This window comes from Tachypleus tridentatus, chromosome 5 (assembly GCF_004210375.1).
Source record: "Tachypleus tridentatus isolate NWPU-2018 chromosome 5, ASM421037v1, whole genome shotgun sequence".
In the NCBI taxonomy this organism is placed as follows: Eukaryota; Metazoa; Arthropoda; class Merostomata; order Xiphosura; family Limulidae; genus Tachypleus; species Tachypleus tridentatus.
In genome coordinates this window covers 16,313,644-16,339,716 of record NC_134829.1, presented here as the reverse complement: position 1 = coordinate 16,339,716, position 26,073 = coordinate 16,313,644, and the positions used below count along the sequence as shown (strand labels likewise).

Below are 26,073 nucleotides of genomic sequence, written 5' to 3'. Positions count from 1 at the left end.
ATTCAAGAAATCTAGATAAATTGAAGAACTGAGCATGGAGGTCAAAACGCAAACAAAATATTCAGATTGAAAGAACGGGTTATTTCGCAATTTGAATCTTACTTGAAAAAACACAACCAAGATTTTAGAAAATAGTTGAACAGAGTCAGAAGTCCACCTGGTGTTGAGATGAGAATGTTTTCAACAAAGCTAGAAAAACTGAAGATGACCCAGTCGTAAAATATGAAATTCATCAGTTATACTGCTATTAACACAGCTTACGTTTTATAACTTCTCTTTACGATATACTTTCACTCTGGTACCACACATATACACACAGAGATATATATATATATATACATTATTTTACACATAATGTGTTGCCCTATGTATGATAAGTACAGCCATCTCTTTCATGTTATTTTAATCGAACGAATACATATCTATTTATTCTTGCAAACTTATAACGTGAGTATGAAAATTGGTAATAGATATATATATTAATATCTTGTAAAACAGCTTGTCATGTTTATTGAAATGAGATTGAAATATACCTTTATCCGACTTAAGGCCAGAATGTGATAATATTTAATAACTGAAATTAATAACTGGCTGAGTGTAAATATTTTAAAGTTTGTAATAATTAATACATTTTTTTCAATAAAATATTTAAGATTTAGGGTTAGCATATAAAATCACTGTTCTTAAAACTTTCAAGTTACTCGGTCCCAGGGCGGTGATCCAACCATGAACTCCCCTACTTGCATCAACATCCTGCAGTATATTACACTGGCGGGCTAAGCAAAAGAACATTATAGCACTCACGTAATATTTTATTGGGCTTACAAACAATTACATCCAATAAATAGCTTATCAACCTAAACAACCTGAATTGTCACTAGTTTACTAGTAATCTGTGGGCCCCTTCTTAGCCTCCCCGTCCGCCTCATCTCTTAATCCAACCCTGCTTGAAAGTATTTCCGTTCAAAACGAGACTTTAATCCTCGAAGTGAAGACGAATATCCAACATTGGTTTTAGCTGAGTGCAAGGGCAGTCCTTGAAATACGATCTTAAATAACCTTTATTGTTCGATAAACATTACAGGTAATTGAAAATTACTCATCATTTAATCTCAGGGATATTGGTTCATGTTTCTTGCAATTCACATACAGATTAATTAATGAGACTGTAATGTAATAACAATTTCGCCAACGAATCAAACGAAATTTTAAGACTGTCTAGTCACACTAGAGTGTACTAACTTGGCGAGCTTTATATGAAATAACATTAAGCATACGTCATTTATAAGTACGCACAAGTATACCAATTATAGAAATCAATTCTTATCTTATTCATGGCCCAACGATTAAGGTATTTTTCTCGCAACTTGTGAGCCACGAAGTCGAATCTTATCTGGAACATACTCTCCGTTTTCAGTTGCGCGGTCATTGTAACGTAACGGTCAATCCCACTTTTCGTTGTTAAGACAGTAACCCAAGTGTTGGTGTTGATGACTAGCTAATTTTTATCTACTCTGTCCTTCAAGCGGTTATTAGCGAAATTTCAAAACCAAACTTATCCTTTTTTTTAACATAAACGTCCAGACATCGTTTAAGATGTTTTTCATAGCACAAAACGGACAGTATATTGACGTACCGCTGATTTGTTTTGTGTTTTTTTTTAATTTCGCGCAAAGTTACACGAGGGCTATCTGCGCTAGTCGTCCTTAATTTAGCAGTGTAAGATTAGAGGGAATGCAGCTAGTCATTACCACCCACCGACAACTCTTGGACTACTCTTTTACCAACGAATAGTGGGATTGACCGTCACATTATAACGCTCCACGGCTGAAAGGGCGAACATGTTTGGTGTGACGGGGATACGAACCTGCAACCCCTCGGATTACGAGTCGAGTGCCTTAACCACCTGGCCATGCTGGGCCAACAAACAACAAATAAACAAAGTTGAAGCAGGGCAGCAACTACTTTGTTTAGAGTGACACTCATAGGAAAAGTCTTGGAGAAGTAAGTTAAAAAAGTAACTTGTATAAAGGAAGCTGTTTCTTCCATCTTCAGGTCGGCTTACAACTTTCTGAAATTGAAATTCTGTTTACCTGTCTTGCCTGAAAGATGTAGTACAGAGTCTTTGTGAAAAAAGAAACAATAAAAGGGATCAAAGAATCCAACCAAATTTTAAGAAGATAAAAAATCCAGTACTAAAAATCTAATGTGTGTGTAGTGGTGAAACAATAGGAGTATTCTGAGAAAAACCCACTTTCGATGGTCGTTAACTGACTATTGTACTGGATCAGTCAGCGTCCAAATTTTGAAAATAGATTGGGAAAAAATTCCACATTAATGAGAAGAAACCTACATGTATTACTATGTTGGTGACTCAAATGGTTATAATCAATTTATTAATAAAAACGAAAAGTGTTTTTGGTAGTGGGATCGTCATAGGAATCATCACTCAGGGTACATGCTAAGCAGTTGTGTGATCGAAGGGGTTAACACAATCAAAGTATTGTCTTTAGAGTCTTCTTAGTTGTTGTCAGAAACATATATGTTAAGCTTAGGCTTACATTACCCCTTCTCCAGTTTTTGCATTTTTTTTTAATAATTGTGTTTGTCATGGACTTCTGGCTCTGGACCTGTATGCATGAGGGTTGGGTTTATTTACTTTGGGTACTTGTCTTGGTCTTTTTTCAACAGTTGGACGTAGTAGGTTATTCCATGGATGTGTCTATGCTTTGGTTCTCTATAGCAGCATTTTTGTCTACTTATCTTTCATTGTGGTCCATTGTAGTTTTATCTTCATTGGTTGATACTTGAGTTTCTTGGTAAGTTATAGAGGTACAGCGTGCGAGAAACTTGGCTTTGTGATGTGATTCTGGTAACAATGTGTTGAACTTCCGTAAACTGTACAATATTTTTCTTTGTTGAACCGGTATTTTTTAGAAATGATTTTTCTGCTCTGCAGTGTGAATACGCCATAAAACATCCTTGTAGAGTATTCTGTCAGTTAACTGGAATTAATAATAACTTTAATTAAATGATTTATCTTTCTTGCTCTCTTAGACAATATTACACAAACCATCTGAATTTTTGTGAATAAGTCTTTTTCTATGGCTTGTTTAATTTCCAAAGTAACATTGACATTTCTCAGGAAAATGCTTAAGAGGCTGTTACCACTGGCTGGCAGATTACAACACAATTCTAGTGGAAAGTTCCATGATGGACAAAGGTATTTAAAATCTTCAAGCAATTAATGAAACCCCCGTTGCAATGATATCTTCTTCAAAGTGATTATGGCTTCTCGACTGAACTTGCTGATAAATTTACAGGCTTGTCGTATTAAGTAGGTGTAAGACAAACAGTTGATTATTCCTTGAATGACATGAAATCAACTATGTATGTTCTGTACCTTTTCTGCTGAGGCCTAGTTCTTCTCTATTTCAGCGTTGTCAGCTCGTACCAATATTTTTAACGGTTTGTACAGTATCCGAGAGGATTAAAACAGGTAGAACGAGATTCATGTAATGAATGATGATTTAATAAACAGTAGCCACAAATTACTTATTTATAGGCCTAAGTCTGCTTAGCGATGGTTTTATCGTGTTATGTAGAAAGACTGTATGTTTTTTGTAGTTTTCTAGAATATGTCTGAGTCTGTGTTCCAGTCTATTTTATGTCTATTCAACATGGGATGTTCTAAAATGATTGAATTTTGATTCTTATCAATGTTGTACAGTCCTCATGCCCTTTTATTCCAGCTGTAAAGTATATTCTAGTTTTTCCAGCATATGTATATTTATAGGAACATGGTATTTCAGAAATAAAGTTTTTCGTTTTTTTAATGGTTAGCATTTGCTTAGTTTTGAAAATGATTGATCTGGGTGTTCTATAGAATTTCAAGGGAGCATCAGTTTTAAAGATTTTTGCTACACATTTGACTAACTTAGGTTTTTGGACATACAGAATATAAACGGTGCTTAATAATACTTCTTTTAATCTGAGGTAGGTGATAAGGCTGAAGATTTCAGTTTCTGTTAGTATGAGTTGGTTTTCTGTATATGGTTGTAGTGAGGTTGTCATTCCGCCTGCTGATAAAGTTATCAAGGAACATCAGGCTGTTATTGTTCTCTATTTGCTTGGTGAAGTGAATTACATTGCCTATGGAATTAATGGTTTGTATGGCTATGGAGTCAGTTAATGTATGTGAAAGTTGGGTTTATGTTGGTAAAGGTGTTAAGAATCTTCCATTAAAATACCTTCTTAAACTAGAGATATTGTTTATTCTATGACTAGACCACCTGTTTGTATATTTCTAAAACAACTAGAAGCTTGAAACATTTAGAACCTCACATAGTATAGAGAAAATTCCAAAGTAAAGTTTGTGAGATACAGTGAAATAAGTATATAAATATATTGTTGTTTAACAGCGACACGAATATGCACGCGTGAAAAACATTACCTATTGTTAAGGTGAGCATTTAACATGAACATCAAGTGATATTGCATTTGGAATTATATATTAACCTCTACATTTCTTGATAAATACAAGTTTCTTTATAGATCCAAAATGTAGAGGTTAATATATAATTCCAAAATACAAGTTTCTTTATAGATCCAAAATGTAGAGGTTAATATATAATTCCAAAATACAAGTTTCTTTATAGATCCAAAATGTAGAGGTTAATATATACTTCCAAAATACAAGTTTCTTTATAGATCCAAAATGTAGAGGTGAATATATGATTCCAAAATACAAGTTTCCTTATAGATCCAAAATGTAGAGGTTAATATATATGATTCCAAAATACAAGTTTCGTTATAGATCCAAAATGTAGAGGTTAATATATAATTCCAAAATACAAGTTTCTTTATAGATCCAAAATGTAGAGGTTAATATATAATTCCAAAATACAAGTTTCTTTATAGATCCAAAATGTAGAGGTTAATATATGATTCCAAAATACAAGTTTCTTTATAGATCCAAAATGTAGAGGTTAATATATGATTCCAAAATACAAGTTTCTTTATAGATCCAAAATGTAGAGGTTAATATATGATTCCAAAATACAAGTTTCTTTATAAAATACCCTTAGTTCCAATGTAAATTGAGAGTTACTCCATATTACCATTTCATACACACGCATATGTGCGATCTTATAACAACAAGCAAATGACAAATATTTGAATCACACCTTTTACCTGTGTAAATTTGTAATTTAAAATGTGTGAGATGTTGAGTATTGAAATGTATATAGTCCTATTTATTTATAAGAAAGAGAAGAGCCTTTAAACATCTGTATAAAACAGCTAGTGTAAGTGTGAATTACTAATATGAAAATAATTATCTATTACATATTAGAACATACTCTACCTAAACATTTCTGGGAAATACAAGAAATTAGTTATTCCCGCATCGACCATCCAAAGAATGATAACTCAGTGTGGGTCGCCAGGTGAGTGGAAAACAAAGATTGCTGCTACAGAGGTACAAATCTCTTACATCATACGAAAGTCATGTTGACACCTGAGGGTTACATAACAACTATGTAACATATATACAGCTGAAGGTTACATAGCTTAATATGCAAAAATACTGTAGTTTGAGTGCTCCTCATCAGAGGGCACGTTGTTAGGTTTACATGACACTTTACAGGAAAAAGTGTTCTGCTACAAGGGTTGGTATGATAAACATATGAATATTAGATGACGTGAACTTTATAGTAAGAATCAAAGTCTCGAAATCGATCATTTTATCTAATTTACGTAACAATTTGTTTAATTTTTGCTTTGAAATTAAAACATTAAACATGCTATTTTAATGTTATCAACTTTATAATTTCTCTTATACAGGGTGTTCGAAAAGTCACTGTGCAGTTTTGTAATAATATTTTATTCAGTCTATTTCAAGCCAGCAACTGATAGCGGTGTTTAGAAACAAAATAAGAAGGATCCAGGCCTGTATTGATGCCAACGGGGGTCACTTTCAACATTGTTTATAATTGTCATTCATATTTATCTCCTGTATTCTATATTGAAACATGTCTGTTAATAAATATATAAGTGCACAGTGACTTTCCCAACACCCTGTATGTTGTATATATTTTTGAAAAGCTGTGTTAGTAAAAATGGTGTTTCTATAAATCGATAATTCAATAGCAGGAAGAGCTTAACTTTATTACACATCTTTTTATAGACCGTCAGAGTTACTAACACATTAAATGTGAAACTTTTTATCACATCCAATGTATAATTTTCATAAATATTGAATGGGAAACCAATTGTGTTTTTTATGATATAGTATACGTTTAATGTCCTGATTATAATTTTTGCTTCCATATCTAATTTGCATAACATGCATTTTTGTTATAAAATACTTACTACTAATTCATTTCTACAATTAATATATTGTATAACATCTACCAATTCTGAAAAGGAAGTTCACTTAAATCTCATGTTTAGCTTTTATAATTTTATTCGTTCCACTAAAGGATCTATGTTTATAACTATGTTTAACCATTAGTAGAAAATTATAATCTTATTCTTATGTTAAAAAAATGTTCATAAATCTTCTTTTTTTGACAAATTAGGCATAATGCTGGATAATTTCTACTAAAATATATTAGCAAAATATAAATGATATTTCTTCTGAAACGGACGTTAAGCACACGATACAATGTCCGTAATTACTATATGCTAAAACTACTGACAGTTTAAATGTGTGTCACAGAAAGGTCAATGCTTTGAAAGTAAATGTCTAGAAGTGGAAAATTTTGTGATACACACACGTACATAAATATGTAGTTTGTAATTATGTGTATAAAACTAAAGTAGTGACACTTTCAAATGTATATATTTGTTGAGACTCACAGCTTCTGTTACACTATAACAAATCAACTTATTTACTAATCAACAACAGGAAGGAACTTTACATGTAGTGTGGAATTCTTGTATTTCAACTGTACTTTACAGCAAAATCATTTTAAGCTCACTACTCTGTAAAATTAAACTGTATGGATGTGCAACAACTGGTCAAAAGTTCAGAAAGAGATAGCCTTCAAATATTTCGAATTTGTAGCTTAGAATATTTTTGAAAATGGAAGCTAGATTGGCTATAATCAATTCAGTTTTACCTGTTACTTTAATATTTGCAAAATCTACTTAGACTTAAAAACTACACGAACTTTACAGACTTGTGAAATGTATGAGATTTACGGTTTGATTATAAAATGAATTATATTTGCATGTATTCAATTGGTAACAGAGTGTTACAACAGATTGTATGGCAATATAACAGGTTGATTATCTAGCTGAGATCAAAGACACTCAATCATCTTATATTGATAACTAACTCTCTTGGAAAGAAAGATTAAATCCTAGATAATTATGTACCTTAGTTTTTCATGATAAATTACACTCTATGAATATCAGTTCCTAACAAGTATGCTTAAACATCTAATACAAATCTTTATTTATATTTTTTATATAAAACTTATGTTTCATCATAGACCAATATGCTATCATTAATATATGCAATCAAAATCACAGACTTCAAAAGTGTTATATATACTGAAACATTTAGTAACAGAATTTCAATGCTGAAACCGTTGTTAACAAATTTCAAAGCATAGTAATGTGCTATTTAGGAAAATATATTTGTTTATAAAATATTAATCTACAACTCAATATAATAATACCTGAGGATATATTTGTTCTGCTATGTTATTAGTCAAACAAATTAAATCACCATAAATGAAACATAAGAGATATTCTTCAAAATTAATAGATCTAATATTATCACAGAAAGCAAATTTATTTAGAAATTCTATACCAGTCGAGATGGACTTAAAACTTTTTGCTTTTCTCACTACCGTCCCATATAGCTTAAAACTGACATGTTTTATCATATCTAATAGGTTTAATTGTTATAGTATAATAGAATCTCTGATTCGTCAACAAGTATATATATACATTTGAAAAGTGTATCATACATATAGTTACAAACTAGTAATACATATTTTGTTACATTTTGTGAGTATTCGTTACAAAACGTTCTAATTCTAGACATTCACTTTCAAAGCTATTAGGCCCGGCATGGCCAAGCGTGTTAAGGCGTGATCTGAGGGTCGCGGATTCGCATCCCCGTCGCGCCAAACATACTCGCCCTCCCAGCCGTGAGGGCGTTATAATGTGACGATCAATCCCACTATTCGTTGGTAAAAGAGTAGCCCAAGAGTTGGCGGTGGGTGGTGATGACTAGCTGCCTTCCTTCTAGTCTTACACTGATAAATTAGGGACGGCTAGCACAGATAGCCCTCGTGTAGCTTTGTGCGAAAAAAACAAAAACAAAAAACAAACATTCAAAACTATTGACATCTAAATAAATTCTATTATTGGATATTTCTTTAAAATGTCAGTTATCATGAATCTAGGAGAGTATTTGACTATTATTTGCATCCTGTGTTGTGGCCTTAACGTCCATTGCAGAAAGAAAAAGATCACTTATATCTGTACTGGTATGTTTTGTAGAAATCATTTAGCAATATGACTAATCCATCAAGAAACAAGATTTGTGAAAATTTTCAACAGAAAAATAAGATTATAATTTTCTAGCAATGGTTAGATAGTTATTTACATTCATCCTTTGAACTATAGTGGAACAAATGAATTTATAAAAGCTAAACATTAGATGTAAATAAGCGTTCTTTTCAGAATTGGTAGATGCTATACAATATATTAATTATAGAAATGAATTAGTGATAAGCATTTTATCCATAAAATTTCAGAAACTGCAAAAAGTGTGCCATGCGAATTAGACATTGAAGCAAAAACTATAATCAGTACGTCCAATGCATACTAATTCATAAAGACACAATTGACTCTTTTGTTTATGAAAATGATACAGTGGGTATGACACAAATGTCTCATCAGTACATTAAATTAGTAGCACTAACTGCCTGTAAAAGTTATCTAAGAAAGTTAAATATATAAATTAAAACTATAAAAATAAGATTGTTTATGAATTTTGCGCAAAATATACGAGGGCTATCTGTGCTAGCTGTCCCTAATTTAGCAGTGTAAGACTAGAGGAAAGGCAGCTAGTCATTACCACCCATTGCTAACCCTTGGGTTACTCTTTTACCAACAAATACTTCAAGGGTCGACGTGTTGTACGTTCAGAGATGTTCTTCTGCACACCACTGCTGTAAAGAGTGGTCATTTGAGGACTTGTGACTTTCCTGTTAATTTGAATGAGTCTGGCCATTGTCCTCTGCCCTTTCTCATTAACAAGGTGTTTTCACGCACAGAAATGCTGCTCACTGGATTTTTTTCACACCATTCTTTGTAAACTCTAGAGACTGTAGTGCGTGAAAATTCCAAGATATCACAGTTTCTGAAATACTGGAACAACCACGTCTTGCACCAACAATCATTACATGGTCAAAGTTGCTTAAAAGGTGCATCTTTTTCATTCTAATGTTTGGTCGAACAGCAACTGTACCTCTTTACTGCGACTGCATGCTTTATATATTGAGTTGCAGCCATATAATTTGCTGTTTGGCTACTTGTGCTAATAAGCAGGTGTACCTAATAAAGTGGCCACTAAATGTATACAGTAACTTGCAAAAGTATTCGCTCCTACCAGTAATGTCACATTAAGTTGCTTTTATTCAAAACTCTAATGATCACAATGTTATGTGTGAAGAAGGTTGTATGTCAGCAAAACCTGCAAAGAAAATACTCATATATATATGTGTTGAAATTTACTGAATACTATTCAGCCCATAACTCAATACTGTTGTGAGTCTATTTGGATAGATCTCTATCAGCTTAGTAAAATGGGGTAGTATAATTTTTGCCATTTTTTCCTGGCAAAATTGCTTCAATTATGACAATTTCATAGGAGATTCTTAAAGGACTGGAATATTTAAGTCTCTCCATAGGTATTCTATTGAATTTAAGTCAAGACTTTGACTGGGCTACTCCAGGATATTCACTCTATTTTTTTGAAATCACTCCAGTGTGGCTTTAACACTGTGCTTCGGTCATCGTCCTGTTGAAATATAAATTTTCGATTTATGACCTAGTTTTATAATTATTGGCTGACTTAAGCAAGTTGTCCTTTAGGATTCGCCTGCACTTGCACCACCCACCTTCCCCTCAACCCAGACAGGTTTCCCAGTCCCTGATAATGAGAAACATCCCAATAACATGATGTTACTACCACTATGTTTGACAGTTAGGATGGTGTTGACTAAATAATGTGCTGTGTTGGACTTGTACTAGACGCAACACTTTGGATTTAGGCAATCAAAAATTTCAATTTTTATCTCATCTGATTGTAAAGTCTGCTGCCGCTTGTCTACAGTATCAATCACATGCTCTGTCACAGAATCCATACCACATATCCAGAATATATCCTAATATATCCAGAATATATCCTAATATATCCAGAATATATCTGGATATCCCAAATATCCAGAACGTCAATTATTCAACTATTACTACTGTGAAATTCATATTTAAAAGAGAAAACCTTCAGACACTTATAATCTCACCAGTTTCCGTCTCGAAATTTGATGTGTTGATACTGTATAACTATGTGACACATACATAAACTCTGCATTTTATCAAGTACATAAACATTATATTTTTTACAAACTGTACATTTTTTTAACAAATACACGAAGCTTCGAAAATACATGACACCACCTTCTGCAAGTGTAAACTTCCAAACAGAATATTATGCAATATTTGGTATTGAAATATGTATATACCTGTACACGATCCATTGAGCACTTGCAATACCTCTTATTTTGGAAGTTGACTCTTGAAAAACGTGCAGGTTTATATATATACCTAAATATAAACCTGTACGTTTCTCAATAAGGCACAAAACTTCTTTTATTTAGAATACCATCTACTACGAATATAAATTTCTAATCAGAACATAATTCAATATTTTGTACGGAAATATGTATTTATATATCTTTACGATCCTGAACATTTTCAATAAAGGGTAACCTTAATTTATAAACAACAAGAATACCAGCTTTTTTTAAAAGCTGGCTTAGTATTAAAACTTGTACTTTACTTAATGCACACTGAGATACGTGAGTAAGGAAGTACATCATATAATAATAAGTTGGTAAACAACGATTTATGAACATAATTAAGTTATTTATATTTTAGGAGGACGACACATTACATGTTTCGACAAAACATTGAATACCTGAAGAAGACAAACCAATGCTCTGCCATAAATCACTTCATTATGCTGGTAAATTGTTGTTTGTCAATTTATTATTGTATACCGGGATATACGCATATGCGTATGTGTAACATGTCATGATACATGTTAAATACCAAATGAAACTTGTTTAGCACCTCATAAACGAACTTTTATCTGAAGGCATGCAGAGCGTTCTGTTTGGTATAGTGAGAGTACTTCACATTACCTGTGCTATTATTTGTATACATTGTAATTGAAATATGTTAAATTTTATCATTTTAATTTCGTCCAATCGAGCTTTGTAACAAAAAAGCATCCTAGCACCTTATCAATCTGTAAAACATTACATAAAAAATATCATATGATGTTGTGGCAAAGCAAAGCGACATTTGGCTATTTGCTATGTCCATCGCGGGAATCGAACCACGGATTGTAGCGTTGTAAGTATGTAAACTAATTGCTGTCCCTCTGAGAAACAAAATTCATCTGAATATTCAAGATAAAAGTTGTATCAACACTGGCTTAAGAAATGTGTATTTATATATTTTAAGACACCATACACAAAACGAAATTATATGAATCAAAGTAAAGAAAAAATGATACAATGGCTTTTGCAATGTGGCTTCTTCTCTTTTGGAAATAAACCTTTCTTCTCCTGAAGATGAACATTCTTTATTCTGAAGATGGACCATTTTTCTTCTGAAAGTCTATTTTTCAAAGCGCTCAGGTTAGTCTTTCTTAATATTATTATTGTTTTCTTTCATCACATACAAGTGCGTCGTCCCAAAAGTTCTTATATAAACGAACTACCTGAGATCGTTTTTAATGTTTTCCAACTTACAAAAGTATTTGCTTTAAAGTTTATGTATGTGAAGAAAGCATCAAAGCTTTATAAATCACAATTGTGACAAGAAAATATGAATGAGCAGAGTTTTGAAAACCGTAACAGATTTTACTACTTTATAAACGATTACTATTTATCATGACGTAATAGAAATACCCTTGACGTATGTCTCGTTTATTCTTAACCTTGAAATAAAGTATTTTCCCAATAATTATAGGACAAGATTGTAAGGACTTAAAGAAAACAACAAAAAACAACCGAAGTCGGCTTTATTATCGGCTATTCAGCGTATATGTAACAAATGTGATAGAATGTACATGAACATGAGTGATCACATTAAGCCTGCATAGAAACAGTCGATTATTGACTGAGATTGTTCTCTATTTTCTATATTAAAAACAATATTTGATAATTCAAAAAAAAAACATTATATCTTATTTTGTTTGCTTTTAACATGAATTACATATTTGATAAATTAAAAAACAAAGCAATAACTGTATGGATTTTATGAATGATACTTTCCAGAAATGTGTGTGTTTGTAAAGGCATTGATTTTACAGCCATGGGGATGTTCTATATCCTTCTTAAAAATTATCAAGAGACTGAATAAATAATACAGTGTTAAACATATAATACACTTAATTATAATGTTTTACGAAAAGTAATGTTAATACGTGATACTATTTAACTTGAATTACATCCCTTTGAATCCTTACAATAAGTTATGATGTCGTTGCTTACAGAAAGGTTTGGTTCGACTTTTTGAATTTCGCGCAAAGCTATATGAGGACTATCTGCGCTAGCCGTCCCTAAATTAGCAGTGTAAGATTAGAAGGAGGGCAACTAGTCATCAACACCCACCGCCAACTCTTGGGCTACTCTTTTACGGATTCACCGTCACATTATAACGCCACCATGGCTAAAGGGGAGAACATGTTTGGTGCTACGGGGATTCGAAACTGCGACCGTCGGATTACGAATCGAATGCCTTAACCATCCAGCCATGCAGGACCGCTTACAGAGAGATGAGCAAAGCATTATTCTGTTTGATAAAACGTTGTTGCTTGCCAGTAAAATACAGTTAGTTAAAGTATTAACCTTGGCGTTTTCTAATGGGTCGATTTTTAAGTATAATACTATTTGCTAACCAAAGGTACAAAAGTAAAAATTTCAAAAATAGTTTATTGTTATTATTCATAAAGGTAAGTGTTCTAGTTAGGACGGAAGAGGGGTTCTTCTTTTCGGTACCTTTCTCTTCTATGAGATTAACGTTTGTATTAAAAATAATAATAATAATAATAAATTCACTGTTATGATGTGTACGCCTTTTCCAAGCTGGAGAATCATGATGGGTTCGAATGCTCATGACATCAAACATGTTCGCCCTTTCAGCCGTGAGGGCGTTATAATGTGACAATCAATCCCACTATTCGTTGGTAAAAGAGTAGCCCAAGAGTTGGCGGTGGGTGGTGATGACTAGCTGCCTTCCCTCTAGTCTTACACTGCTAAATTAGGGACTGCTAGCACAGATAGCCCTCGAGTAGCTTTGTGCGAAATTCCAAAACAAACAAACATTGTTAATTTACCTACAGGGTGATCAGCAAAAAATAAACGCAAAGTGTCAGGAAATGGGTTTAGAAAAATTTAAATTTTTAAAAAGGCTTTAGCTTCTCAGAGGGGGCCAAGCCCCTTTCATTCATTTGGAACCCCCCTCTTCTTTTTTAAAACCCTGATTTCCTCCCTGATTAAGCCTATTATATTCTTAACGCTGCAGTCTTTATCTAGGCTCTTACGAAGTTACAAGAGTATGTAAATAGCTTTTCGACCACTAGATAAAGAATGCTGTATAAAAATATTCTAGTCTGAATATTAGTGTGTCACGACAAGTATGGTTAATTATAACACTAACTTTTTAGCTTATATTACTGTAACATTAACTTGTAATCACGGAACCTTTCCAGTGTAGACGCAGCATGCTCTTTACTTAAGTCCCATCATTGTAGGTTGACCAAATTGCAATAGTAGCAACACTTGATTAAATGATTTTTAACATATGAAATGTCTTAACATCTTAGTAACGATTGAAGTTGAGAGAGGTGAGAAAGTGGTTGGCCACTGGCCGGTGTTTAAGGGATTACAATACTCTTCAGCCATTAGAAAATTATTGGAGTGAGCTGGTTGCGACAGCCTTTCCAAGTTCAGCTGGTATGGAGACCTTATGTGGTTAAGAAGCGTTACATTACAATAAATGTAAAACAAAACAAAACAGGTGCAAGGCCAAAACAGTTCGTTATGAGTTTGAGAAAGAAAGACAGGAATTAAATGAAGAAAAAATAGAGATAGAACGAATGAACCAAGAGAGGCGAATGAAGAAAGTAATATGTTACCAATTAGAAAGAGAACCTGTTTTATGTCTATGTGTTATTGATTACTCGTAATAAACAGTAGTTTATGTTTTAACTGGTATGAGTCAATTCCTGAGAGGAATTAGAGCACGATTTTTTAATACGTGACAGCAAAGTTGAAGTGAATGTCCAACTTTCATGATTTTCGCGAAAAAAAACCTAACACTCCTTCCTTGAAAAGAACATATTTCACTAACAGGACTCCTTATGACTGCTAAAAGGGGCACTTAATTGGAAAGAATGTGCCCGGCTTCGTTTCAATTATTATAATTTGTTCAATGTTAACCTTAACATTCCATAGACTGACTTGGACGTCGTAGCACAAGAAAATGTTTAAGAAGACATAAGAAGGAGACAAGGTGTAATTATCATCGCATAGTAAATTATTTTTCACATTTTGTTATAATGTACCAACTCTTAATATTTTCCAAATTATTATATATGTGTTACAAAAGCGCTCACTTCTAGTAAGGGTAAAATAGCTTTAATCAAAACCTTTCATTTTCTCTAAACTCGTTTTGAAAACGTTTTCTGAAACTCACTATACTTTAGTACTTGATTAATCCAAAACAAAGTGAATTACACCTAATAATATTCTTAGGAACTTTATTATATGTTAAGTATTATGTGGAAAAATCACAACTTGACGTAACAATCATTCTGGAAATTAAAAATTTGTTGATTTTAGCGACTTTCGAATTCTCTTGGGAAAAGTGACTTGTGTTGAAACAAAATAAATGCCAGCTGAAACGCCAAGGGATAATCGTTATAATGTTGCCATGGTTACCCGAGGCTGCCTCTGTCCACGTGTGCGGTGAATTCAAGTTTCCGCAGTTAGTTGAGAAGGTCTTGTTTTATGTAGATTCTTCGAAAAGCCCCGGTGAGGGAAATTAATCGTGATGGTTGGGAGTGTAGTACTTGAGTGGTTTAGCTGTAAAGGCAACGAAGTTCTATCGAGAGATATTATATCGCTGTATGAGAAATTGACATTTTTATTCCCAATAGACGCGTTCTATGAACGACTATGAAACATGTAAGAGTGGTATGACACTACTTTAACCACGCGGACAGACTCGACCACCATAAGAAATAGGGTCGTGGGTTGTTCTGGGATGCGAACTTCAATAAACAGATAAAAATGACGTCAATGAACACCATATAAAAGGTACTATTAACGTGATATTTGCTACTAAGTTTACCAGCTGTTTTCTAAGCTAGGGTGGTGTAATTTGACATTGTTCTCTGATAATGTTTGATATCTTGTTTAAAAAAAGACATCAATGCGACTTCAATTTTGTATCAAATTTTGTATCTTTTCTTATATTCTTGTCTCAAATTCCAATTACTTTAAAAACCTTTGCATTAGCTCTTAACACACACTGACACCCTAGTTTTATGTTTAGGATTTCAAAGCTCTTGAGTAGTGGCACATAAATTACCACAATTTTCAACCTTCATACGAGTAAAGGTTTTCCTAAGTGATTTTTCATTCATATAGAATGTATCAATCATCTTTTAGTAGAATAACAAAAGGTAATGTACTGTAGCATCTCTACTTTACTTACAAATCATGTGTGTTTATTTAATTAAATCCATTTTACATGAAACTTAGCAAAAGTGCTACGGACTCTTATTCATCCTATGTTGCTTAGCAACCTGAACTGTGTTAAATTCTACCAAAATATCTCCAACAATTTTGGAATCATTTGATCATTAGGATAAACAATAAGTAAGAATATAATGTTACTGACAATTGCCGTATCTGAACGGCACCGTAAGTGCCACGAACCAGTAAATACACAAGAATAAATTACTTGTAGCAAATGATTTCGACTTTCGATAACTGGCAACCTACCATCAGCATAAATGTCATGTTTTAAGTTATAACTTATACAGAAACATTTCTTGATATTGAATTCCAAGTATTTTGGGTGAAAAAAAGGCATTATGTCCTAAGACATTATAGACAGTAAAAGTAAAGACATGATTAGGACATCTTCAAAGCACAATAAAGACGATGAAAAACTTGTATCTTACATTATAACTTTAACTTAATATTATTTGTTTTTGTTTAGTGTTTGTTCTTTATGCGTTTTCCAATGTTCAGCTTGGTTCATTTATATTTACGAGTTAGTTAAAATAATCCACAGAAGTTATTTCTAAAATAAACTGAGCCCCTAAATTCGCAACAAGAGTAAATTATTTCAAAAATACAATAGCAACAACTTTCACAGTATGCAAGTGCTGATTATAATTATAATAATATTTGCAGACATGTTTATGAGTCACTGTAAGATAGAAAACTTTACTTGATTGGTCGATATGTAGCAATTATTAAAATACAGAACTTACCTACTGCTCTAAAAGTCACAATTATTGTATTTTTGAAATAATTATTCAATAGATTCTAAACAGAAGTAATAAATCTGTCACTAATCGAAAAACGGACGTGTTACTTTTTAAAAATAAAAAACAAACAATATACCGTAATTTATCAACGAATTTGAATATTACTATTCGGTGGGGAAAAAAAAAAAGTCATCCTTGTATGAAAGTAGTGCACTTTTCTTGTGACTTTGTATCATTTAGCTTCTCTAAGAATAAACAGAAAACCTAACACTGTTATATAAAAGTATACTTACTGAGAAAGTAACCCAATAATTATTTGTATGACGTTAAAACCTTAAGTGGAAAGACCAAAAAAACCATCCCATGTCTCCAGCGCCCGACACTTGGTCTACAATTCTCCATTTCTCCCCTTTATATTTTGTTTCTTTTCATGTAATAAATACACGGAACGACAAAGAAGCTGGATAGAACATGTATTCCAAGTGTAGGCGGTGGTTATAAAATATAATTAATGACACATCGCTTACAGTTGAATTTAACACCTTTCAAATTAGAACTTGTGACGAAAAGATAATGACACTACACACCAAGTAGTATTAATATAACAGTTTTATAAAGCAATTTAGGTTTACAAGGTTATACAATATGTACATATAAACAAACAAGTAACTTGCAAAGCACCAGTCATTATTCAAACAAGTTTCTTTGACACAGTATACATATGTTGTTTTCCATACTTTCTCGACAACGTTATGTTATGGTTTTCGTGCTGTAACGTTTTATTTTGCACAATTACATCTAAGAAGACTTTAAAAAAAAAGTTACTATTTTAAAAATTGCCTTCATCTTTACTGTTGTTTCAGAACTCGAAATATGATATACGTGGTAAAGTTCAAACAGATACTACGAGGTGACACAAAATGACATTTTATAAGACTCAGTATGACAGCTAAGCCAGGTATTTCCAGTTGAAGAATCTCTTGGAAAACAACAATAGCTGAAGAGAAAATATTCCCTAAGCTGCAGTTCACATTACGTGATGAAACACGCAAAAGTCTCTTTTCTGTGACAAAACGTAAGCAAAATGATAAGAAAAGCGTGTTTTGAAACGCTAACACTTACAAAGAACTAGCATTTCAAGGATAATATTAATTAATAAATATAGTGTGTAAACTCGGTATCAACCAACTTACGCGAACGGACAATATAAAACTTTTTTTTAGAATTTTATGTTAATACAAAGGAGATCGAAGACAAAATTTTTTCATGATCTAGTCTCATGTTGCTCATTTTCCAACTTTGTGAAACGTCATCAGCACAGATGGCAAACAACAAAATAATATACACATTTCACCTGTATTCAGCAGTGCTATAGTTAATACGTGGTCTGTTAAACTACAGTATTATCCTCACTGTACACGTCAGACTATCTTGATATGTTCACTTGCAGTTATACTGGTATGTTTCTCGCTTTTCTGTGTTTATAATCTCAGATCTGATGTTAAGGTCTAAACTGTTTAAAATTGTATCATATTTCTAAGTCTAAATTTTTTAAATATTCAAGACTCCGACAGCAAACTAATACATTTATCTTGATACAACTATTTGTTATTGAAAGCTGTTTAACCCTACAAGTAGGGTACTTTAGTTTGCTTGCTGTTTATATTTTGATGCTTGTTTAACTTGGTTTTACGGATAGAGGTTGTAAAGTTATCGAAATAAACAGGACGGCAATATAGTTCCATTATTATAAGATGTGTGTGCTATAATTGTTCTGTTGGGATAGGTCGTATGGCTTGAATTATATTATAATCCTTTTCTAGGATACCTTGACTTTGAAACTGCTACCGTGTTATTACCGCTACGCTCATAACTAGCTGCGTATCTAACTGATAGATCAACATGATGAGATAATGGGGATGTACGACTTTAGCCCTTATTATTATTACTCGTTTTCTTGTATGAAAGTAATTTACCTGAGATTTCAAAGTTATCCCAATGCATTTTGAGTGCTAATTTTGAAGAGTTTTGTTTGGTTGTTGTTAAGAACAAAGCTAAACAGTGGTCTATCTGTGCTGTGACCAACGCGGGAATCAAAATTCGATTTCTAATGTTATAAGGGAGGGGAGAGAGCATTTCCAAACTAAACTTCCAAACTGATATTTTTCAGCTTTTCTGCGACTGGTACAGTTTGTTATGTGATTTTTTTTTCTCAGTACAATTTTAATATACATGTGATGCACATCTAACAGACGTATTTACGAAACTTGTTCAGAACGAAATTAGCATGTTCTTTAAAGTAAATAGCAAATTGTTTATCATCATTCTCAAACTACAACCTAACTTTTGATATTAAAGGAACAAAGTATAAAAAATTCTCTAAGTCAGGTTATATTTTTCAAATCAAGGAGTTATTATAACTGATTTATTTAAACTAGAAACTATCAAGAATATCTGGCTATACTTACACAGTAGCTTATGTGCAACCGATTGTCACAGATGTCATTATGCTATTCTAGCATTCTGTTCCTGGCGATTTCTCTCAGGAGTCTAAAGGAGTAATACAAAAATCTATGGGATTTTATTTTAAAATAAGCCACTTTTTATCCTCCATATAGCCAAAAAAAGCATTTTCAGCCGCATATAGATCACTGTAGTAATACGGAAGTCATTCTTCAAAATGACATTAAGTTCATTCAAGTATTAAATCCTATATTTTTAAATTACTTTACTTAGTGCTGAACCTAAAAGAACATTATTTGCAGTGATATATGGAATTATAACCAAGTGGATATAATAAGGGTTGATTACGAGCCAAAAGTTGCAGAGTGATTTATCTGTGCTCTTCAAAGGGATTTAACCCTCAATTTTGGCATTTATAAACCCTCAAGCTTATTGATTGAATCATATATTTATAAAGCAATTAACTTGGCTAACGAAAAACATCTTAATGCAAAAATATTGCACAATATTATATCTATTTCCTAATTTTATTAGAACGTAAACTATGATTTCTCTTTCAATATTACATACTACGAACAAATTACAAACCAACACTATCAAACAATACATTTCTTGAAAATTCCTGTGAGAACTCTAACCTCCTCTCGCTATGCTTTTCTGAGTCACCGTTCATTTCAATTTTCTCATCACAAATAAAACATTCTCATTCATCTACTGTATAATTTCATGTACTGAGAATTTGTAACTCATTCCAACACTACTCTAAAAAAATAAAAATAAAAATAAAACGATAGAATGAATTCTAGGGTTACGTTTGAATTTTCAGCAAAGAAATACTAGAGCTACGAAGTGTTTAGCTGTAAAACTTACTGTATCACAGAGGCAAAAACATATTATTTATACCAGTTTTTATTTATTAGTTCCTAAATTAATTCAATAAGAAAACGTTATATTCGGAAAACTCTCACGAACAATGCAATTTATTAATAAATCACGCTGTCAAAAACTGCGTATAGCAATAATATGAAACACTCGTACATTATGAAAACTTTCTCGCGTTTCGACCAAATAAGAAGCGAATGTAATTAGGAAGAAATAACGGAAATAGATATAACTTAGAAACAAGAGACTACGGTTTGGCGACTAATTCCACGTCTGACTATATACCAATAAGCTCATGTGAAATAATTCATCAAGAAATACACGTACTTCAGTTTTCTATCGAAATTCATCACCAACATATATTTCAAGCAGATATAATGTTGTTGTTTTTTTGTTTTTTGAATTTTGTACAAAGCTACTCGAGGGCTATCTGTGCTAGCTGTCCCTAATTTAGTAGTGTAAGACTAGAGGGAAGGCAGCTAGTCATCACCACCCACCGCCAACTCTTGGACTCTTCTTTTACCAACGAATAGTGGGATCACAAAAGAAACGTTTTATGCTATTTTAAATAACTATAGAAAAGAACATTTCACTGATTTTTTTTCTTTTCAAATAATATACTACAGATGATATACCAAACCGAAATAACCATAAATAATATACTGCAGATGATATACCAAACCGAAATAAACCATAAACAATATACTACAGATAATATACCAAACCGAAATAAACCATAAACAATATACTCCAGGTGATATACTAAACCGAAATAAACCATATACCAAATGTTTTAATTTACAATAATTAATTCAGTAGTATATTGTTAAATTACCAAAACGAATGGAAAATTTCACTAATAGTATTTTAAATATTGTTCAGATAAATTAAAACGAAAGGTAAAAACAAATTCAAGATTTCACTACAATAACTAAGTTGTGTTTTTTGGATAATTTATAAAGGCAAAGTCTCAACCTATGTACGGAACAATTATTCAAACTATTAGATACTTCTATTTGGAGTTCAAATAAAAAGTCAATTTGACGTTTCGTCTTCAGTGTAGCAGGTTACATAAGTAATTCTGAAGGTTAAGATATACTAAGTTTATGTTTTAGATCATTTAACTTGTAAGAAAAAAGTTCACATTTAAATTTCTTAATATAAATACATCTACTGTTTCACATTTATTTCTAGTTCTATAGTTTCCCTTGTTAATTATTACAATAAAATATTTCGTTGGTGTCATTGCAGCTTGCTAATTACGTTTACGGATATAAAACGTTGTTTTTACTATTCCAATTTGATATAATTTTTTGTCAATCCTATCATTTGGGAGTTCAGCTCAACGAAAATTATACACAACGTACGAATGGTCGAAAAAAACGTGCAGTTGCTGGTAAAACAAAACGTTACGACATTATTAAAGATTTATTCCAAGAGCATTCTGAACATTTTTTTTCAAACTTCGAATTACAGTTACGCTGTAACAAGACCCTTCCACCCTTCCCACACGCAAATAAAACATTGTAAATATAAAGAATGAAGTCCAAACTACGAATTCCTGATCGAAGTGTTGCAAACTAATAGTAAATATATAGAAAAAAAAAACTGTGGCATTCAAGACTTCCTACAGTTTCTGGTAAGTCGCATTAATGTTACTAGCGAGTTGATTAAAACCTTGTTAAATGTATAACTAACTCCTCAAGTATTATTCACTGCTACGTGTCAGCCAAGCATCTTTTAGTTCAGAGACTAGGATGGTCAACAGGTATCATTCCGAAAACCGGTAATTTGGTGTTATTTCGAGATATCTTAATGAATAAAACTCGAAAAAACTTGTAAAACTACACAAACAACGAGAAACAATTAAATATTAATGAAAATATGCATGATAAAATATATATGGATTATACTATGGAGATGCCATACCGAGCATTACACAATCCTTCTTATATTTACTCTTCATTGCAAAAAAGGGCATTTTTAATTTGAGAATAACTAAGGAAATCATCTTATAAAGCATCTGTTTCAACTTCAACACTGCATATTTGGGCTTTACTGTGTCGTTAGTTTTACAAAATATTAAAACTAATGACTTATTATGTATGATTCCAACCCCCCCTTTCCGAAAATAACGCTATTATTGTGCTCGTTTTTTGTTGTTGCTGTCAATGCAGTAATCAGTTGACGAATCTTCAATTCAACTGATATATCAAGTGGATTGGGATATCTTTGATATATCATCCGAGCTGGACCAATAGTCTAGCTTAATCGCTATATTTAAACCACCACACATCAAGAATACTTCAAGCATGTGTCATTACTACTATTTGTTCTTCTTTACACTTAAGAAGTTAATTTCTCTATGTTGGTTATCATGGTTTTGGATTAGATGAAGGAGATGGTCCAACAATCCAGACTTCGAAAACAGTGCTTAACTTCATCTTTTGTCTAATCAATACAACCTAATCCTTTCTGGAATGACTTGTTTTTTGGATCCACTTCAAAATGCCGGGTCGGCTCGTGTGGCAAGTGTTAAAATTAATTTAAGAGGTAACTTTAATGGAGTATAGTTTTAAATTATATAAAAACTGTTTTGTTAGTTAACAACCATTGAATGTTTGAAATATTAAGATTCAAATGTAAAGGTCATTCTCATGCTTTGGATATAAACATACCCACAGTATGAGGGAAATAAAAGCAGCTTATATTCTGGCCGCATGGAAGGGTCACCTGTTTTACCCTCTCACACCACCATACAGTACTGTTGTCTGTCAGTCATCCAGTAAACACTAACACGACCTCACATAACGGATGCTTAACGGTGCAATTTCTACTGTCGTGACGTCAGTAAAACGTGCGTATACCATGTATCACGAGAAGAATTATGTATTCTCTAGGTTACAGCACAACATGATATATGAACTTGAAAAGCAAAAAGTAAAAATATTTGTTACTCTTAATTTGGATGTTATTTACTCTTGAAACAAAACACTTTCAGAAACCCTGCAGAAGTACATCTACTATACTGAACTAGGCACTATAAGATCCACATTCCAAATAAGGATGAGAAATAAGTTCAAATAACTGTATTTTACATCACATGAAGTATTAAGTAATAATACTTAATAATACAAAAAATAATTTGTACAAAATAATTTAAACTCTATTTTGCAACAGATTTCTCGTTACTGGAGTATCAAAAAGACATCTATGTATCATATAGTACCCTGGATAGTCTCGACTCTCATTTCTTATCTTTCAGTTTTATTATATCCTCAGGTAAAAAACACATATTTAAAGCACTAATTTTTTTCATTACTAAAAGTTTTCTTTTGCAAAAGCTAATGTTTTTATAGTTTTAAAATTCAACGATAGAACTAAAAGCCCAGAATTTGATAAATATTCCATCTATCGCTAATCCGTTTTTAATGAAGATACATGAAAACTACAGTACAGTACTAGTAGTTATTTCGAAGACCACGAGTTAACTTATAATGACATGTTTCACGTGTTTAATGTTCATGTTAAAAAGTTGCAGTTTTTCTTGTTTTTAAAGAGAAATGATCACAACAGTTTAATATTCAACACACACACACACACACACATATCCATTATTCATAACTCAAACACTTGTCTCACGATTACGATCACAAACACTTGCTCAACCCCACTTCACTTTCGCAATATTAAGCTAAGACTTGGGCGGTTGATAAAAGTTACATCAAACCTTCTCTCGCTAGGTTTTAAAATAATAGCTGATGTACCAGATAGTACGGATATTTATCGTTACATATACATTTATAATTATATACTTTATATATGTACTATATATATATATATATGAAACAGGTACGCGCACGCACGCACATACACGTTTAGTTATCACTGACAGGCTTTAACGTTTTAAAGTTTTCGGTATCGATACCTTTTTGCCACAAACCTAAATTTAAAACGGAAAGTAAAGGAAGCTGCATGATTCTCTCCAGCCCCACTGTGGTGATCTTGGTGCAACCGTACAAGTCGATACTTCGGAGCTGATGAAGGTGGTCAGCGATAAGACTGAGACCCTTATCGGTCACTCGGGAGCACTGACCAATGTTTAAGGTGTGCAGGTCTGATAATGTGCGCGCTATACGACTTAAACCTTCGTCGCTGATAGGGCAGGCATTAAGGCTGAGACTATGTAGATTGAAGAGTCCTTGGGAGATGTGAAGCAGACCTTGGTCTCCTACCTTGTCACAGAAACTGACATCCAACGTTGTTAAACGCGAGCCGCCCTCGGCCAAGAAAGCCATACCCACGTCAGAGATGTTGTCGCAGCTGCTTATATTTAACTCACGTAGTTCGGACATTCGCGCTAAGTTCTTCAGGCCTACTTCAGTTATACTCGCACAAAAACTTAGATTGATGCTCTTTAGGTGATGAAGGCCAAGACTCATATGCTTCAGGGCGTCGTCAGTAAGTTTCTGGCAGTCCTGAAGTCCCAAATGTTCTAAGGCTAAAGTTCCATCAGCTGCTTCAGGCGTTAAACCGGCTAGATGACCAATTCCTGTGTCGGACACATGTCGAGAACTGCGTAGATTCAGACTACGGAGTCGCCTGAGTCCCCAGGCCACTAAAAGCAACCCTGTATTAGTAATATTACAACACCCACCCAAGTCTAAAAATTCCAAATTCTGCAGGTGTTGAGCGATACGTCCTAAACTCGAGTCCGTGATTTGTTTACACATGCTGAGATTCAACTCTGTCAGAGATGGCATAGCGTGAACCATTGCATGACTAAGCCAAGAGTCGCCCAAGTTGTAGCACCCGCTTAAATTTAAAGACTCCACGTTTGGCACACCTAAAACAACATCGCGAAGGCTTCTTCGTAGACTAAGAACTTGTATTCGATGGATACCTCGACGCACTAAACTTGGAAACAAGGAGGGGTTAGATCGCCGCAGGTGCAACCGTGCACATACTCCGCGCCAGACGGATTTGTGGAAACTCGCTTCCCTCCAGGCCGCACAGACTTGCGCCGCTCGTCCCTTGTCCCGTACATTTAGGTAGCTGAAAATCAGGGCTAAGATCTCTGGGTATAAACACGAGATATGAGCCGTATTTTGGCCAAATGTATTTCTTTCCTTATTGTCCATGATAATTTTGAAAGTTGCTATTTAATCGTATTTATCACATACTTTTCAAGGATATATGGTCTTTATACACTCGCATAATCCAATAATACGAGAACACCAGTATTCACACGCATCTACACACTTCAGACTCAGTTCAGTGCAGCACGTTCTCGTTGAATCTCATCCATTTGCCGAGAGTATAAAGTCACGTGAGGTGTGGCCTTCGGTGATTCGATACGCTTCAGGGAGGGAAAATTTCGCGTGTTTTAGGTTACATAGTATGATAGCTTGTTGTAAAGTACAGGTTGCCCACTGACAGCAACTGAAAAGCCGGAAATGGAAGGATTCGCTTTTAGACAAATTTTCATCACGTACACTCTTCACTTTAAATAATTATTCAAATATTTAATTTTTACAATACAAGTACAACTAACGAGAATGTAGAGACAAGAGTACTGATAAAAACAATTATTAACAGGCAACACTGATAACAATAAAAAAGCTGTAAATTTTTTCCATCTGCGAAACTGTTTTTCTATGTATTTCATAAAGATAAGAAAAATGTTTTGGGATATAAAAAATTATGTATTAACATTTTTCTTATCTTTATGAAATACACCAGTAAAGTGAGAATAAGGCTCTTCTGTAGTGAGAGGAATGCAAATAACATTAACATCTAAAGTTAAAAAAATACAGAAATGAAAATTATAAACAATTTGCGTGACGTCAGGTTTCACCGAAATATAGGCATTACCATCTATATCTCCTAAAGGTTAACAGTAGCCT

At 33.1% G+C, this 26,073-nt stretch overlaps 1 protein-coding gene across 1 annotated transcript; it reads right to left on the bottom strand.

Moving 5' to 3' along the window:
• Positions 1 to 17,413: 17,413 nt before the first annotated feature.
• Positions 17,414 to 25,477, bottom strand: LOC143250600 (F-box/LRR-repeat protein 14-like). Its single transcript, XM_076501410.1, has one exon. It carries the CDS (start codon positions 25,306 to 25,308, stop codon positions 24,046 to 24,048), a length of 1,263 nt encoding a protein of 420 aa, XP_076357525.1. The 5' UTR covers positions 25,309 to 25,477; the 3' UTR covers positions 17,414 to 24,045.
• Between the last annotated feature and the right edge of the window lie 596 nt (positions 25,478 to 26,073).